The sequence below is a fragment of the Xiphophorus couchianus genome, chromosome 23 (genome assembly GCF_001444195.1).
Source record: "Xiphophorus couchianus chromosome 23, X_couchianus-1.0, whole genome shotgun sequence".
Classification (NCBI taxonomy): Eukaryota; Metazoa; Chordata; class Actinopteri; order Cyprinodontiformes; family Poeciliidae; genus Xiphophorus; species Xiphophorus couchianus.
The window spans coordinates 8,823,801-8,842,242 of NC_040250.1; the positions used below are offsets into that span (position 1 = coordinate 8,823,801).

At 36.7% G+C, this 18,442-nt stretch overlaps 1 protein-coding gene across 2 annotated transcripts in view; it reads left to right on the forward strand.

The window, feature by feature from the left end:
• elf1 (E74-like ETS transcription factor 1) overlaps positions 1–18,442 on the forward strand; it is a 65,106-nt gene that overhangs the window by 34,704 nt on the left and 11,960 nt on the right. For both annotated transcript variants that reach the window (XM_028008725.1, XM_028008724.1), the window contains exon 2: positions 10,727–11,060. In XM_028008725.1, coding sequence (XP_027864526.1) covers positions 10,992–11,060 — 69 coding nt within the window. In that variant the 5' untranslated portion in view covers positions 10,727–10,991. The remainder of the gene's footprint in view (positions 1–10,726; positions 11,061–18,442) is intronic.

Genomic DNA, 18,442 nt, shown 5'->3' on the forward strand with positions numbered 1-18,442 from the left:
GATGGGTATTATATGATTTATTGCACAATCAAGTAAGCATGTCACCTGCAGTTGTTGTGAAAATGCTGCATACAGCAAAAATAACTTAAAAGAAATTTGACTTCACATCATAGTTGTTTCTGATGCCTTGAAATTGGTCTCTGTCTCTTTAAGAAGCTCCTACCGTTTCTAACAGGCCCCCTTCAGCGCGTCACAACAGTGCTTCACCATTTATGCTGTTTATAGCCGCTTTTAGGAGCGTTGTAGTTCCTGTGATGAGTTCAGCAGGCAACAGTTCATTTGAATTCATCCCTGATGAAACGACTAAGTCGAAGTTTAAAGATGTTTTCACACCTGAAAGTCTGGTAGACTCTGATCCATTTGGGACAAAAATTGCAACATTTGTTGCGTTTTCTGCTGCTGTGGTTCATTTTCCTACTACAGTGTGCCAAAGAAACTAAACCCTTTAGAAAACTATTCCCCTCCCCACCTCTTGGGGTGCTGCACCAAGAGCTACTGAAGGAAAAGACACAAAAATCTCTCAAGAAGACACTCAGTACAACTTCTGAAAACAAAAATGGAGTGGCATCAGATTTTATCAGTTGTAGGTTTTCTTTTGTGTCTTTGCTAAAAGACCAGGAGTCATTTCTCCTGCTAACGTTAGCATCGCATGTTTGTTTTGGTTGTACTTACCCACAATGCCCTGCATTGTAGTCCGCTTCCTGCTTTTGGAGCGGCCTCCAGTCCGCTTGGCATTCACATGCATTCAAGCTGCACCAGAGTTCACTTCAACCAAACCAAGACTTATTATTTTTAGGCGGATCAGAGTTCGACTTTCTTGGTCTGTATCAGAGCTCGATTAGCATTTCCACTTCAAACCAAAATGAACCAAACTGTCTAGACAAACAAACAGTTTTATTAAAGCAGATTAAACAGGACTGGTGTGAATGCGTCCCAAGTCAAGTCCGAAGTTTCAGTACAACTGAAGCTGGTGTTGCTTGAAGAATTACTCAGCTGCAGTTTCTAATGCTGGCTGTAAGCTGGTGTCTCTGTCTCTTCTCATTTCTGAAATTTTAATTGCTGCACTCATGGTTGCAGCGAAAGCGTTCCTCTTATTCAACTGAAAGGCTTTGACTTTAAACGTGCTGAGACATAACGTACTGTGCAATACCAGACGGGAAGAAAAATGTAGAACATACAAAAAAATACTGTGTACAAAACAGTTTTTGTGAGCTGTTGACAGAGCTGCAGCAAACAGGGAAACCACATAGGTCTTTTTTTTTGACTGGCATTTATGCAACTCGCTAATTGAGTTGGCAACTATGTTTATATAGTTCTGGCACAAAATGTGGAGCAAAAATCTAGCTGTTAAAAGTTTTTTCTTCTTTTGTTTAGTGATGGTTTTCCAAAATCCTGATGTTTGGGCGACTTTTTTTTTTCTTTCTTGGCACAGAAAGCTCTATTGTTACACGTTTATGGGCAAGTTTATTTACCTTTTTAAAACAAAAGGAAACTTCTGTCCAGAAATGAGGATCAGGATCCCCTGATAGGCATGTGGGCTATCGCAGGGCTCCAGGAATGAGCTCGAGACTCGTCTCACTGAGTCATTTCCTTTACGGGAACCCAGAGGATCCTGCAACAACAGCATGCTGACAAACACAGTGAGGTCAGGCCTGTGGACGCATCGCTCGCTAAGCTTTAGCATATTGCAGAACGTTTTTACAGCGCTTCTGTGCTAAATATAGCTCACATATACATGGATAAAAGCTTCTGTTTGATAATGAGTTTAATGTCTACACTGCAAAAACACAAAATCTTACCTGGTAATTTTGGTCTAGTTTCTAGTGTAAAATAACATAGCACATTTCAAGACCTAATTTTTGAGCAAATATTGTAAAACCTTACAATCTCACACCAGTATATTCTTAATATTAATTATTGAAAGCTGAATCAACAAGATTATTATTCTTATTTAATTTTGACAATAAAAGTACTCATAATACAGATTCAATTCTTCAAAATCTCCTTTTTATATACTACAGCAATATATAACTGCTAAAACACCAAATCTTACCAAGTATTTTGGTCTAGTTTCTAGTGCAAATATCTTAGCTTTGTCTTATTTCAAGTGTATTAACTTACAAGTAACTTTTCAGCAAGATATAGGAATTTGTTTTACGTCAATTATTACTTAATATTGATGAAAAAGTGCTGGTTCCATTGGTTGACTGTCACTTATAACAAGACAATTTCCTCCCATGTTTTGAGGGAATAATTTGGCAGTGGAACTGGGTTGCTAGGCGACGGGCTGGGCTAGGCTGGCGTTGCTAGGCAACAGCGCCAGTGGAACTAGAACTCTTTCACTAATAATATTAAGGAATTATTGACTTAAAACAGTAAGTTAGTCTACAAGCTTTATGTACTAAGATATTTGCGATAGAAACTAGACCTAAAATACTTGGTAAGATTTGGTGTTTTTGCAGTGTACCTACTGAATCAGTTTAATATCAATCAATCAATCAATCAATCAATCAATCAATCAAATTTATTTTTACATTTCAGCAACAAGGCAGACAAAAATAAAGTCATAAAAACATCATACAGTCACCAGTTGGAAAACCAGTAATAAATGTTACTTTTTATCAAGTGCTATTGAAACACATAACATATGTTGATAAATGTTTCTTTTATTATGATTCAAAAGCAACTCTAAACTGGTGAGTTTTTAGTCTAGATTTAAAGAAACTCAGTGTTTCAGCTGTTTTTCAGTTTTCTGTACGTTTCTGCCAGGAATATTGAAGCTGACAGAAATACTCCACCTGAGTAAACTTTATTTATTTTATTTATTTATTTTGTAACCTGAGCTGAAGATGGCTTACAAATAAACATCGACTAGTCCCTTTTTTCTTGCATCTCTCAGTGTTTGCTCTCCTCACATGCAGGGTGAGTCATTACATAGACATTCAATTGGCTTAAATTACCTCCTTTCATGGTCAACAATGAGCTCAGCTGAGGAGACCAAAGTGGGGAAGTTGGGCCTTCTGGGAATTCACCATTTGTTCATGAATCCTTCGTCTAATTGGCTGTCATTGCGATTGGCAGTCACCATGTTGCAGCGGTGAAGCAGCTCAGCGTTGGCTTCCTCCTTTTCCTCAGTCTGCTTCACCCCAGGATGGCTGGACAAATACTGGACAGCACTAGATGGACAGAAAACTGTGGGAAAATAACATATAAGCTGCTAAAATATTAGCATTATGTGAATATACTGTATTAAAACGGCAAATCTAATATGTGTGCCTATCATAAACTGCAAAAACAACAAATCTTAGCAATTTTTGTCAAGTTTCTGCTGCAAATATCTCGGTACTCTTGAAATAAGATATAATTTGTTATATTTGTTGTATATTTGGTATTTGAACTATTAAAAACCTTTTTCAGCAAGATATAAGAGCTCGTTTAAGTAAATAATTCTTGAATAATGATAAAAATTAGTAGTTCTGCTGGCAGATTATTGCACTTATAACAAGATATATTGTCAGTGTTATAAGTAAAATAATCTGCCAGTAAAACTGGCATGTGTTTAAATTTAACATTAAGGAATTATTCCTTTAAAACAAGCTGCTATATCTTGTGGAAAAGTTTTCAACCATTTATATTAAGAATATTGCCATGTGAGATTCTCAGTACTATGATTTCAAGGTATTTGCTTAAAAATGACCAAAAATCAGACAGTAATTCATTATAATATAACATTTTAATTATTACAGTTAAAACTGTTATTTATGACCTTTATTTATGGTAACTTTGTTTCTGATACACAAACGTTAGGTAAAATATAGAGCAAACATTCAGTAAATGTAGTTCTGGCCTAGATTATGTTTCTGATTTGTTGCTCCACTCTAGATAAAGTAAAGCTTGCGTAGCAAAGCTGCATTAAGGAAGGTGTGACCTGGAGGGCTAGTGCCAGTTTTGGTGCCAAACTGACTCAAGTTTCAGAACGATAGTCTGGTAAACTAACTGGCTTCAAGCACTTTCAGTGTTGTCTACATGAAAATAGACTGGATATTTGCTTTTGTGGTAGTGCTAAGATGGCACATTAATTCATATTAAGGTTTATTTGATGTTTTAACTATTAAAATAGACAGTAATCAGTATTTTTATAGGTGATCTCAAGTATTTGCAGATTTCAGCAGGTTGTTGAGGTCCCAAACCTCCAGAAATGCTGAGCGATCCTCAGTAAAAGTTGTTAGATTTGTGTGTTGCTATGGACACCTGCAGCACACAGCAACAGGTGGAGGAGGGGGCAGCGCTACATTACTGTAGTGTAACTTTTTAAAACCATGATGCTGATTATTGTAGCCAAGATGAACCAGATTCACACTATTGTTGACCTTGTTAGCCAATAATGTGATCATAACTGTTGGTTTGGTTTGTAAGTCAGACAAAATCATATATTTAAATTGTATTATTATTATTATTTTTCTTTGTTTAATAGCAATCTCATTTATCAGGAAAAATGTCAGTGAGTCACCTCTTTTCCTTTTTCCCAGGGCTGTGATTTGCTCAAATACTGAAAACTCAGTTTTATTTTCTATTTATTAAGTGCATTAAGGCTCAGATGTCCGTCTTTTTTGGCTTCTAAATGTACAAACCAACATAATGCATCTTGATACACTTTTTTGAGTTCACTCAGAAGCAGATAAAGATTAGTGATAATTCTGTGTGCCTTTCAATTTGAACTACCTAGCTTTTACTTTTTTCACTTCCGATACCGATATCGGATGTTTAGCATCGGCCGATACCGATCCGATACAGAAAAACATTTCTGAACTGACTTAAAATGTTTCTTTTTCTTTAAACACAATTATACTGAATTATACATTTATTTGCCAACTCTGCACTAGTACAGCACATTTAAATACATTTAAATAGCTTCACATGTTTGGTCAAATATGTAAAAAATATTTTAATTTGTTCAGCCAGTATATTTAGGAGTATTTCAGCCAATGTGAAATAAGCATATAAAGATAAACAACAAATGGCTCAGAAAGTTCAATTAGAAATTTTAAATATAAAATTTAAAATTTTATATTTATAAATAATAAAACATGATGTCGCTCAGAGCACAAAGCATAGAATTAGACTGAATAGATCAGACACATTGTCACCAATACCTGATGAATATATCAGAACCGATACAGATATAGACATCTCTGCTATTTAGGAACGTGCAATATTTTTTTTTTTGTTTCTGTTTGATGCTAAGACAGAAAAAAATGACTTTGGCTCAACATTGAAGTCCAGAAAGCTGAATATTTGTGTTGGCCAATAAGAGCCTGAAAATTATTTACATTTTTTTGGATAAAGTTTTGAAGATTCACTTTTTTTCAAGTCATCAGCAGCTCAGATTTGCATTTTTTTAACCTCACAATGAAGCTGTCTTGCTTCAGTCCCACAGCTGCAGCCTGCAGCTGCTTTTGGCAAAACAGTCACCGACTTCACAGGGAGCATCACAGCTCACGCTTCTTCATTTAGCACAAAAAGAAGCAGAATCTTATTTATTTCTGTTTCTTGAACCAAAGCTGAGCTCAAGCTAAGCAGATAAATTAATAGAAGAAAATATACACAAGCTTTTGTCTGGTCGTGTTTCGTCACAGGACTCTGCAGGCTCCACCGCGACACCCCTCCTTGTTAACCACACTAACATACTCAATACTCAAGTCTGTCAAAACAGGGCCCCACCCAGAGCCAGTCTATTTGCTCTGCAGACTATTATGCATTGACTAACATCTCTGTAGGATCCCTCCCTCCTCTGTTCTGCCGCTCCGCTCCTCCTCATGACGTAGCCGGTCCAGTTACAACCTGGCCCCTGTGTCGGGACAAGGCAGCTGTTGTCGTGCGCTCGGGGATGATGTGCAGGCTGGCGAATGGCCGCCTCTCTTGTGTCCGCTCTCTGCCAACTGGGCCGTGCAGATCAATGAAGCCCTCTCTGATAAATTCAGCTGTAGATGCATGAAGATAATCAGAGGAGAGGAAAAACTGATTTTGTGATTTGATAAAAGTCCTGCTGTGTTCTTGTCATCTGATAAGGAGTTAATGTGTCGCTATGCAAGGCATCTGGTGCAAATGTGTCTAATTTAGCAAGGCGGACACATGTCCACCCACTTTATTTTATTTTATTTTTCCTTTTGTTTTTGACATTATTTACAGCTGCAGTGTTTCATCTTGTGTTGGCAGTCTGGGACTCTGAGCTCCACATGTGCAGCTGCAGAAACCTGCAGCTCTGGCGGCTGTGGGCACGCTCTGCCTGGCAGAGTGAAACACGAACCCTCAGATTCAGTTTCCATGTCTCTGTTCTCCTTTCTGCACACAGTAACCACACATCTCTGTTCGCTCTCAGTGTTCAGTGAAACTAAAAACATACAAAAATGTGTTTTCTTCTGCATCAAAAGTGCTCCTGTGATAATGCGTTTGGTATGCAGTGTTGACTTTTACACAGGCATTTCAAAGCAAATAAGCTCCACCCTGCAGCAGTGGGAGAAGCAGGGATACTGACTGGCTGGGAGGGAACGGGGAGGGGGGGCGACCAAACACGGCTCTCTGACGTCTCCGCCTCCGCTTTGGCTGCAGGGCAACGACGGGGTGGGGGCTGCTTAGCCGTTTGTTCTCCAACGCCTGCTGTCGTCTGCTCCCAAACCTGGCTGTGGCTGTCGGGTTGCTGGGACACACCTCATCACAGCTACACACAGTTAGAGCTGGGTACTAACTAATTAAGAAACCTTTTTTTGGGACAGAATGAACTTTTAGTAGAATTTTAAACCCAATTCTTGGGCCAGGGCCGGCCGAAGCCTTTTTGAGGCCCTGGGCATATTTTCATTTAAGGCCCCTTGTTGCTGACATGTATGTAACTCACCAGCTATCTTTAGCATCACTTGTAGTTAGCCTACATAATACGCTTTAATCATTGCTATTGATTTTAACCTTGCAGGAGTACCAAACCAAAAAATAACAATTTGGATTTTTGAAAGTTTGCCACATTATTTTAACTGTTTGAAAGCAACATCAGTAAAAAAAAAACCCCACTGAATTTACAGTAAACAAGTTAAGAAGTTTAATATCTTATATTTCCCCAACATACGTAGTATCCAACAGCAGGAAGAGTTTTTATTTGTCTACCAACTATACAAAAATCCCATAGAACTAATTTTGTCATGTGTAATAATGGCATTTAGTTTTTATTACTCAATGTTGTTAAAGATAGTGGTTATACTAGGTTGGTGCTCTTGGGCGCCACTTAGTGGTATGGGGGAGCTAAGCAGCCACTAGACTCGTATATGCCTTGGCCCGGCTCTGCTTAAGCCTGTTACAATAAGCAATCAGTTAAATGCATGAGAAATTAAAATAAGTGCAATAATTTTTATTCCGATGACAAATATTTTTTGAAGGGTAATTTTGTCTATTTATTTATAATTTCCATTATATGTAGTTTTCATTTTTAAAATTGTTTTAGGTATTAGTCTTTGACTTATCATCAGTATATTACTTAAAAATATTATTGTTTATTGCAATAATTTCTTGGACAATTTACCGTCCAGTACAATTTTATCTCATCGTTTCAGGTCTAACTGTACTTTTTACTTTTACTTGAGTCATTTTATTATGAAGTATCTCTACTCTTTCTTGAGTACAATTTCTGGATACAGTATCTACTGTCACTTTTGTTATCACAAAATATTGTGATAAAGTCCATATCGCCTACAACTATCCCCACTTCATGATGATGTTTCACTGAACCCTATTTCCTTCGATATTTAAAAAAGAAGATTTAAAAAACACAAAAAAGAAACAAGAAAGAAAAAGAGAAATAATATATATGCAAAATATAATTTAAGTTTTATACACATACTACAAAAAAACAACACAAAAAACAGAGTTGGGTGGTAAGTAGTTACATTTACTTCAGTAACTCTTTGGAAAAAAATTTACTTTTAGGAATATTTTTTTTACTCTGTATTTTTTACTTTTACTTGAGAGTAATTTTATTATTTATGTATCATCTCTACTCTCACTTGAGTAAAATTTCTGGATTCTTTACCTGCTGTATGAAAAACAAACATGTTTAATCAGAAATTCACCAGATAAAGACACACACCTGCAGTTTGTGTTAAAGTTTTATATTCAAAGAAACTCATGTGGTTTCTTTTGCCTGATTTTGTAACAAAAATATAAAATCATATTATTTTCATTAAAATACTAACATTTCCACTTATCTTTACATTTTGGTCCATCTGATGAAGTAATTTTTAAATATTAAATGATTTATGTTTTGATCACTTGCTCAGTACTTAAGTAGATTTTTTTCCAAATACGTTTTCACTCCTGAATCATTTCTTTGATGGCTAATTTTTACTTTTACTTGAGTAAAAATATGTTGAGGCATCGCTGCTCTTACCAGAGGATGATGTTTGGCAGCTGTGCTCCCAGTTTCCCTCCCAGTTTGACATCAGAGCCGTTCCCCTGAGGGTCGGCACAGAGGGGCACCGATCTTTAATCGGCATGTGAGGCTTCACCCGGACCGCCTCGCCCCTCTCATGTGATCAGAATATCAGAACCTGAGCCTTACGATCCAGAGCGCCTTGTCGTCAGGGTCACACGGTCATGAAATGAAAGTCAACTGTGATTAAATCGAAGCTCTCAAGTCCGTTGTTGCTGAGTTTGAAATATATGAGAGGGAAGAGAAAGTTGGGATCATCATCAAACGAGGGCTTTTTTGTTGTAAAATGAAAAAGGACATAATTTTAAAAAAAAAAATCTATTTTCAAGCCTTCCTGCTCTGAGTTTGTGTAAAAGATTTACAGCGTTTCCATTTTAAAAAGGGACTTATTATGGAAAGTTCACATTTTGTATATTTTTGTACTTACATTCGGGTCTCAACTGCTTCTAAAAACACAGCAACTGCTTTAAAAAACCACCTACCCGTTTTTTGGCAATAATTTAATGTCTTTTGGTGCCTCGTTACCTAGCAACCCCAGCCAAGCCCAGCCCATTACCTAGCAACGGGCATCCATAAACAACTTTCTGTATTCCTGTTGGTTGTGCAGGAGGCTCCACTTCTGCTTTTTAAATATGTAGGGTTGTATAATTGTTCACCTGTTTCCAGTTATTTTCATGTGCGAATGTAAACGTTGAGCTGGGGGGGCGTGGCCAGCAGCAGCTTATTAGGATTTAAAGTGACAAGACACCCCAAAACAGGCAGAACTGACCAGACTAAAATATCATTATCTAAGAATGGTTTTGTGCAAAAATGTAATTTTAGTCCATAAACCCATCCTAACCTGTTCAGAGAAGCAGAAGTCACCTTTGAGATCTCTGTAGCATCCTATATTAGCAATTAACACAGGTAGCATCACTAGCATTAGTAAAAAAGTTCTTTTTAGGCAGATCTTTACATTTATTCTGAGATTTAACAGAGGTTTAAAGCTCAAACCGCTAAACCAGAGCAGCTGTTCATCCCTCCTGTTACTTGCTGAAAGTCTTGCGCTCTATTGCTCAATATATTGACCTATATACAGGTCAATATATTAACACACATATTGACCTGTATACAGGTCAATATATTAACACACATATTGACCTGTATACAGGTCAATATATTAACACACATATTGACCTGTATACAGGTCAATATATTAACACACATATTGACCTGTATACAGGTCAATATATTAACACACATATTGACCATATGTGTGTCAATATGTCACACACAGGTTGTAAAGAAAAATGTAGATTTAAGTTTTTCTAAGAGTGTTGTAGTCCAGTGGTGCTTAGTGTGGTGCATTCACTGTCTGGAAAAAAGTCGGAATTTTGAGCGTCACCCATCAGAAGTAAAACTGGAACTCCTCAAGAAATCTGGTACATCCGGTGTGATTTGCCTTGTTTTTTATGAATTTTCTGTTTCATTATTTTGTATTTTAAAATATAATTATTTGATCTGTACAGTGGCACATCGAGCTGAAAAGCTCTAAAATGTTTTTTGATGCATCAAACATCTCACTGTATCTCAGTTTACTACACTGCAAAAACACAAGTAACACTTGGTGTACTTAATAGTGCAAATATCTTAGTACACTTGAATTAAGACAAAACTAACTTACAAGTAACTTTTAAGGAAGATATAGGAGCTTGTTTTAAGTTAATAATTCCTTAATATTGATGAAAAATTACTAGTTTGATTGGCAGATTATTTCACTTATAGCAAGACATTTTCCCATGTTAGCTACTACATCTTTCTAAAAAGTTAGTTTGGTCTTATTTCAAATGACCTGAGATATTTGCACAATAAACTAAACCAAAATTACTTGCTTAGACATTGTGTTTTTGAAGTGTATTTACAGTCGTTCTTGACAGTTTTAGTGCAACATTATCTGCAAATTATAGAAATAATTTGCTCCAGAAGCTTTTTGGTGAAGATCTTTCACTCTATCTGCATATTTTAAGCATTTTATCACACAGGAATACAGGAATCAGAGTGATTTGATTTTTTTTTTTTCTTGTGAAGGATATGACTTTGTAGCGTCACAGATAAAAAATAGACATAACCCAGATAAGTTTGTTCTTCCTGACCCCCAGTGAGGCCTTCTTAATGCTAAGCTTGTACCAGCCTCTTGTTTCTTGGTGATATTCAACTGATCTGCCATGTTTGCTGACCTTTGCCCTCCCGTGTTTTTGTTTTTTTTGTCTGCAGGTGTAGATGCGCCAGGCGCAGCGGGGTCTGGCCTCTGTGTCAGAGAGGGACGAGGCTCTCCAGTGAAACCTCGACTCTCTCTCACATTCAGCTCGAGCCGCGCCGCATCAGAAAACAGGAAGACACAGAGGCTATTTACTGAGGTGGAGCAGCAGCAGCAGAAGAAGAAGAAGAAGAAAGAGGAGGAGCAGCAGGAGGAGGAGGAGGAGTGAACATTACAGTGGGGACATTTTAGCCTGGTCCCCGCCCTCTGAACTCCTCTGCCATGACGACTGCAGTACAGCCCAGCGAACTGGTGTTTGAATTTTCCAACGGGATAGATGAGATGAATCAGGTATTTTCCATGAATGACTCAGCACTTTACGTTTTCTGGAAGATTTGTTTGGAGTAAAAACTTGACCATTCATCTGTTTCACCCCAAACACTTTGCTTTTTTCCACAACTTCGATGTATTTCACTGGGATTCTGGGTGGCAGACCAACAGAAAGTTAGCCAGTTGTGCAGTAAAAGAAAATTGCAAGTTTTAGTTATTTAAATTTTTTACCAATGGAAAATTTGCCTCAACACTTTAAAGTTCCAGCAAATAAAAATACAGAGGTTTTGCTCACTTTTGTAAAATAGTCAATAGTGTATCAACTTTTATTTCACAGATTTTGACTTGGATTTGGGTCGAGATTTTTAACACCTGGATATGTGAATGAAGGTGAATCTTTTTCACAACCGTTCCCTTTTTTTAAAACTCAATCCATTCTTTATTCCTTCTAGAAGCAATAAAAATTAAGAAAAAATAAGTTATGATTCTGTTTCATAATCATTTCAGCATCATGCAGCTTGCTGACTGATTCTCTGACCTCTGACAAACAGCTGGATTAATACTGAGATTAAATTACAGACAGGTGGACCCTATTTTCTTATCAGGTGTGTCTTTTGAAGGCAGTTCGTTGCACCTGATTCTAGTTTGAGTTATTAGAGTAAAGAGGGCTAAATAATAACATACAGAGTTTTAATTATAACTTTATTCCACTTTTTCTTGTCAGACAAAAATCCTATAAAATAAAGAAAAGTTTCTGATTGCAATGAGGACTGTCATTATAACAAATTTTGCTGGATGATAAATTGTCCCAGAACTGATTGCGATGAACGATAACGTTGTTATTTTGTGACCATTTCCATGTAATATGATGTTGATAATAACACAAGAACATATTCTCAAAGATGAGTGAGCTTTAAGTTCTGATGAACATTTAACACTGGAACTGGAAGACATTTTAAATATTGAAAATAAATAAACAAAACGACAGAAACATCAAATAAAATAAAGTCTCTGTAAAAAAAAGAAAAGACTAGTTGAGACCAAAGAAGAAGAGTGAAAAGTTTCTGACAGAAAGAGAGAAAACAGGTTTTTTCTTGTAAATTTGTAAGTAATTAGGCAGGAATTTACTCATCAAATTTACTTTGTGTTTACAATAGCCTTAACACTGCTTGCTTTAAATTTGTCTGTGACTGGCCATTTCCATTTTTAATTTTTTAAAACTTGTAAATAATTTAAAAGGGGATCAATTATTTAGTTGCAGTAGTAATTTTAGTTCTTTCATACCAAAACTACTACCAAAGATTACACAACCAAAGAGTTTAAAATTCTGCTCTTAATTTTTAGGTGCAGAATTCAAAAAGTTCAGAGTATTTTATTGTGATCACGTTACATTGATCGGGTAATGAATTCTCAGCAGATGATTCAATTTTCAGAAAATGTTTTCAGTTATTGTTTTACAATCAGCTGAGTCTGGCGTTTTTCTCCCAGCTTTTCCTGTCGCCATCTTGCAGACTAGCATAATTAGCACCATACTTTGCAGATAACTGATGTAAACTGCTTGTTTCCATCAGTTTGAAAGGCTAGTAAATAGATTCATAAACACAAAAGCGAAGGATATAATATCTATAATTTCAGTGTGTTTTAGTTAGTTTTACAAACCCATGGTCTCGCTCCAGTTAGTTTCTGTTTTTCCCCATTAATTACCGTTTTTATTGATCGTTTTCGTTATCTCGTTAGCGTTAGTTGACTATAACAGCCTTTCTCTGGAGGGAGACGGAGGCTGCTGCTGGGAGCAGAGATGGAGAAACCTGCGGCGGAGTTGGGTTGCGTTGTGCGTGGGAGGCAGCCGGGGTGGGGCTTCGACCTGAACATGGTTGCAGCACAAAGGTTGCCGTTGCATTTACCTGACACACATATTAGCGCCTGTGTGTCTTGTCATTGGAGCGGTGAGCTGCATCGGTTATCTCCTCCCCTCAGCAGACGCTGGATCCTGTGGAGCAGGCTTGTTTGTTAGAGAAACGAGTGTTTATGTGCGCCAGTACCTGAGACAAGTTGTTACTGGATCCCTGAATAGCACCGCTTCAGGCCCAACCTGACAGACCAGTTGTGTCGCTGCTTGGAAGGGACGCAGTAATTCACCTAAAAGGTCTCACATTGTTCCACTGCGACAGTTTTGTTGTTGGTGGCACCCACTCAGCCTATTGTGCAAACGCCTCAGCTCTTTTTTAGCAAGTCATGGTAAAGCATTGAAATCCACCTCTGTCAGGTGGGCTTTGGCTTTGGATGGCGGTTTTAAAACCACAATAAACTTATTATAGCTGAGTGAAATCACAGCTTCTCCATATTTGTCACTGAAGTAAAGTCAAAGTGTTAGTTTTGCATCTGGTAACGTTGATTAAAGTTATTATGTTAATATGAAGGTGTGTGCTTTAGTAGGGGTTTCTGCAGGCTCTTCAGAAGTTATGATTAATAATCAAACCTTTAAAAGTTTTAAATATGCCCTTATTTTTCATCATAAGTCCTAAATTAATCCATTGGTGATTTTTAAAAATAGTTTTTCCCTCTCGTCTTTAAAAGCACCACAGCAGCATTTGTTTGTTGTTTTCTATTTTAGTTTTGTTTTTTGGCTTAGGCAAATTTACCAAACATGTGATCCAGTTAGCAGTCCTGTCAGCAATTTAAAGTATTCCCTCCAACAACTGAAAATACTCTCCTGTTGTGCTTCCTTTGTTTGTCTGTTATATAATTACAAGCTCCATTTTTCATAGAAAGTAAATATTCAAACACTCTGAATATTTAGTTCAAGAAAGTAATTTCAGTGGTTTTCTGATTACTATGCTATAAAATATCAGTTTAAGTATCATTTCTTTCTTAACTTGTTTGATAAATAAAACTAAATACCTTCTTAGGGAAGAGAATTGCTGAAGTAACTTACTTTTGTGATTCACTTGGATCTAAAATCTTTAAATTAACTCGTTCTAGACTCTAATCTTGAAGCAAGAAAGAAACTATTACATTCCATCTTGCTGGGAACAATGGTTGGTTTCAGAAGATTTAAATAAGTTTTCATTGTGTTGAAATTGTCTATCTGGCAGCATTTTGGACGTTTTAGCCAAGTGACTGATAAAACATCTGTAACTCTGAGCTAAAGAACTTTTCCACTGTTACCAATGAGTCTGAACTTCATTTAAAGTGTTTTTGCTGCACAAACTACTGATTTTACACAGTGGGAAAGTCTTATCAGGCTTTTCTTAATCAGTTATCGCCGAAGCCGGTTTGGTTTTGCCTGAAGTTGGAAGCCTTGGTAGTCCTTAGCTGGAAATATTTGATCCTCCTGCTGGTTTATTCTGAGATTTGTGGAGGATTATAGTGCAAGGAGACAGTTTGCCTACACAAATCATAGTATGTATGTTGATATCTCTGCAAACAGATGTTTTAAAACAGAGAGTTGTTTCTAAGAGCACCTGGACTGGTGGGTTAAAATAATAATAATATAAAAAAGCCTTTTAATCAGAGAAAATGAGCTCACATTATTCTGATCCAAAACTGATGGTAACTTAACCATTGGAGCTGGTTTAGAAAGAACCAGAACATGTCTGACCAAATCCAATATGCCTGCCTAAGTTTAAAGCTTTTTTTTTCTCAAAAAGTAAATTTTTGCATTGTAAAACCTCAGTTTCTCAGAAACATCTTCTTCTATTTGTGAATAAAACAAGAACAGAAAAAAAGAAAAAAGATTGTGAGTAGAACCCAAAATATAGATAAAATTAAATTCTTGGTAACCCATTTTCACGTCTCATGTGTTGTATGTATTAGGACACCTTTAAACATCAACCGGCATTTTATTACCAACGCTGGACGTATATGTCGAATTCAGTCGCTACATCCTTTGTCATATAACTACATTAAAACATAATACAAAAATTAAAAGCTTAATTTCACATTTTGTTTTTAGGTTCTTTAAACAATTTCTGTAGAAGAAGTTATAGAATTAAAAATAATCAAATAAGTAATAAAATAGCAAGATTTCAAGCTCCATTTTTACTAGCTTGTGTTTAGCGGTGTTGTGGTTGCTAGGCGACAGGACATACTGTGAGGTAATGGTGGGATTCAATCTGAAGACTTGACCTCCCAATGTCACAGCTACTCACTTTGCTCTTCATGGACCGAGTATTGGAAACACCCAGCGACTGTTTTTCACATTTTCATTGAGAATAGCTCGATGTTAGCTTGTCTTTGAGAATGAAGCTAACAGCTAGCTCTGCAGAAGCTAGGAGCTAAGCAGAATTTTGTAATTTTAAAACTTACAAATCTCAAAAGCATTATAGTAGTTTATGCTAACATTTCCATGTGAACTTCTAAATCATCATCACGCTTCCTTTCATGAGCTTGCTAAGCTAGTGATTCTTTACACAGGAAAAGTAGCTGGGAAATATAGCAATCATATTAAATGCTAACATTTTAGCATTTCAAACTTTTTCAAAAATCATTAAGTTTAAGTAGAAAAAGTTTTTCTTTAAGATATGCCGTATATGATCTTGATCTCTTAACTGCTAGCTTTAGCCTCCAGGACCAACTGGAGAGTTTACAAAATGTTCTTACTGGAGACATTTGACTTTTGAGAAAGGGCGGCTCCAGAACTGCTCCAAATTTCACAATGAGGATATTGAAAGCTTCAGGCAGTTGAAATCCATTGTGTCGGGGCAGGTAAAGCAGAAGAGAGAGGGGTGTGGGGAGGGAAACAGCCTGCTCAGATGCTGCTGCTTTCAAAGGCAAAATGGGGAACTCAGAAATGCAAATCAGCCTGATATTTATCACTCCTGTTCCCTCTACCAGAAACAGTATTCAGGCCATTAAAGAGGAAGGAGTAGTTAAAATGTGAATTATGTTCAGCACAAACCATTTTAGCTGAAACCTTTGTGCTTTCTTCATGTCTTTTCAAAGTGGTGTGGCCAGAGATGCAACAGGAAAGGAAAACATTTAGGACCAAAACAACCTGCAGAGACAGCAGCTCTACATGTCTTTGGCGCTGGGTCAGCAGAATGTTGTGGGATTTGATGGGAGGAGGTGGTAGATGAGCTGCTGTCTCTGGACCAGTAGGCAAAACACATCTTTATCTCGCTCAAGGACAGAAAACACGAGTTAAGTCAGCCCAAGACAATGTGGCGGCCTCAACGTCTGGCTATGATGGTGGCAAAGATTCCCATTAATGGAAAACATTTCTGATTGAAACTGCAGTCAGAGCAAAAACATGCTTGCGTTTAATCCTCAAAGTTATGGTTGACGTCATTATTTTTTACAGTAAGTATTAAAAATCCTTGGTGAAATACCTGCTTAAAGAGCATAAACATTTCAAACCGCTAACAATGAGCCGGTCTGTTAGCTTCCTGGTTAACCAGTAGCAGAAATGAGTGTACAGGCATGCAGTGGGACGCCACCATTCCCGCCCCCTCCCTCAGCTCAAGGCCTGGACACCTGGTCTGCCCCCGAGGTCCCAGCCAACAATGAACACTTGTGTAAAAAGACAGAGACGCCTTTATTCCCACAGCTCCTACAGCACCTTTTTTTCTGTGTGTCTCTCTTAAACCGGCCCATCATTGCAGGAATGTTGCTTTTTATTGATCTTCACTGAGTGGCTGAAGATGGAAAAAAGAAAAATCACATCTATGTAAGCTAGAATAGCAGATGCTACTTCACTGTTCTCTGTGTTTAATGTGAGAGCTTTTGGTCCAATGACCTCTTAAAAATAAGTTTCATTTTGTCCTTAGCCATGTAGGTTGGATTATTTTATTTTTAATACTTTGTTTCACAATCTTTTGGACACTGAATAAAAACAAAGAAGTTGGCATTCAAACTGAAAAAGGGAACGATTCTGAAATCTGAAATTGAGATTTAAAGTGTACTCTGCTGCCATCTGCTGGGCGTTTTTTGGCTCATTCCTCAGATTAGTTTTTCCTTTATATCTACAAAATACATTATATTAAAACAATTATATCCCCAGGAACATTAGACAGAAACAATTAAACCAAAACAAACGAACAAAAAGCCTAAAAGATTAAATAGTAAACTAAGAAAACAAATGGAAATAAAACACAAATTCTGACTAAGATCGTTTATATTTTAAACTTAAACCAAGAATTGAAATTACGCTACATTAAGTTGTCAATAAGCAAAAAATAATGAAAATAATAATAATAGGGTACTTGTTAAAACCATTAACAGCTCATCATAAAATAAAGTTTTAAATAATATGTTATAAATAAGTAAATAGTCAAATACATAACTAAATAGTTACACATATGACTTTAAAGAGAAAAAAGTAGTTAAATGTAAAAGTAAAATCACTTCGATTGTGAGGATGACAGTTTAAAACTAAAACTTAAATGAAAAAATACATTATAAAATATTTGCTTATGTTGTCAATAAGTAAAGATTAAATAGACACATAACAGTATTTATTAAAAACACTAAGTTTAAAAGAGTTTTAAATATGTAATAAGTAAATAATCAAATAAATGCCTAAATAAATGTAAGTACTCAAATGAAAAATTTATTGTTCTCTTAAGTATGCCTGGCCCAGTAAACAAAAAAAACAAACAATTAATGCTATGATAAATTAAAATGACCTCAATAATGTCATTTTGATGATTAATATTTTTTCAAAGGTAATAATTTTGTTTACAGAGATTAAACAATCCATTTTATTTATTGTTTCTGTTTTGTGTGGGTTTTACTTCCGCTTAATGTTGTTTTTTTGGACATTTAAAATATCTTCCAGCTCCAGTGTTGAGTTTATTAGTATTTGAGAAGAGATTATCAATATATTACTAGAGAATGGTGTTAAAACAACAATATTATCGTTTATTGCAATAATTCTAGGGGCAATTTATCGTCCAGTAAAATTTATTGCAGCAGGCCTACTTGCAAGCACTACTATTAGTAATAATAATAATAATTCAGTTTATAATATTATCTTTTCATGCTCTCCAAAGCGCGTCTTTCACATTTAAAGCAGAACATGACTCCCTTAATTAAAGAATGGAGTTGCTTTGCCCTCACCAACCAGCCGCCCAGTGGCCGTCCATTCTTGACACGATCCCCGCTGGAGGAGCTCTCAGACAGTGCTTGTCTCCTCAGATGTAGCTCTACGGTTCGGCCCACCCTCCACCAATTCCCCCGGTCCCTCCGCTGCCCCACTCATCAGGCCTCGCTAAGCCCAAAATGAGACGGCGAGGTTAGAATTCCCAGAGCGTGATGAAGAAGGTGCTCGTCTGCAATTCATATCTGATTCATTAACATTCATTTGGGTTTATATAATTTCTGGGCATAAGATTAGGTTCTCAGACAGCTGGTTCCCGTCTTCTTCACAACGCCCCAGCGGGCCGCTGCAACACAACAGAGAT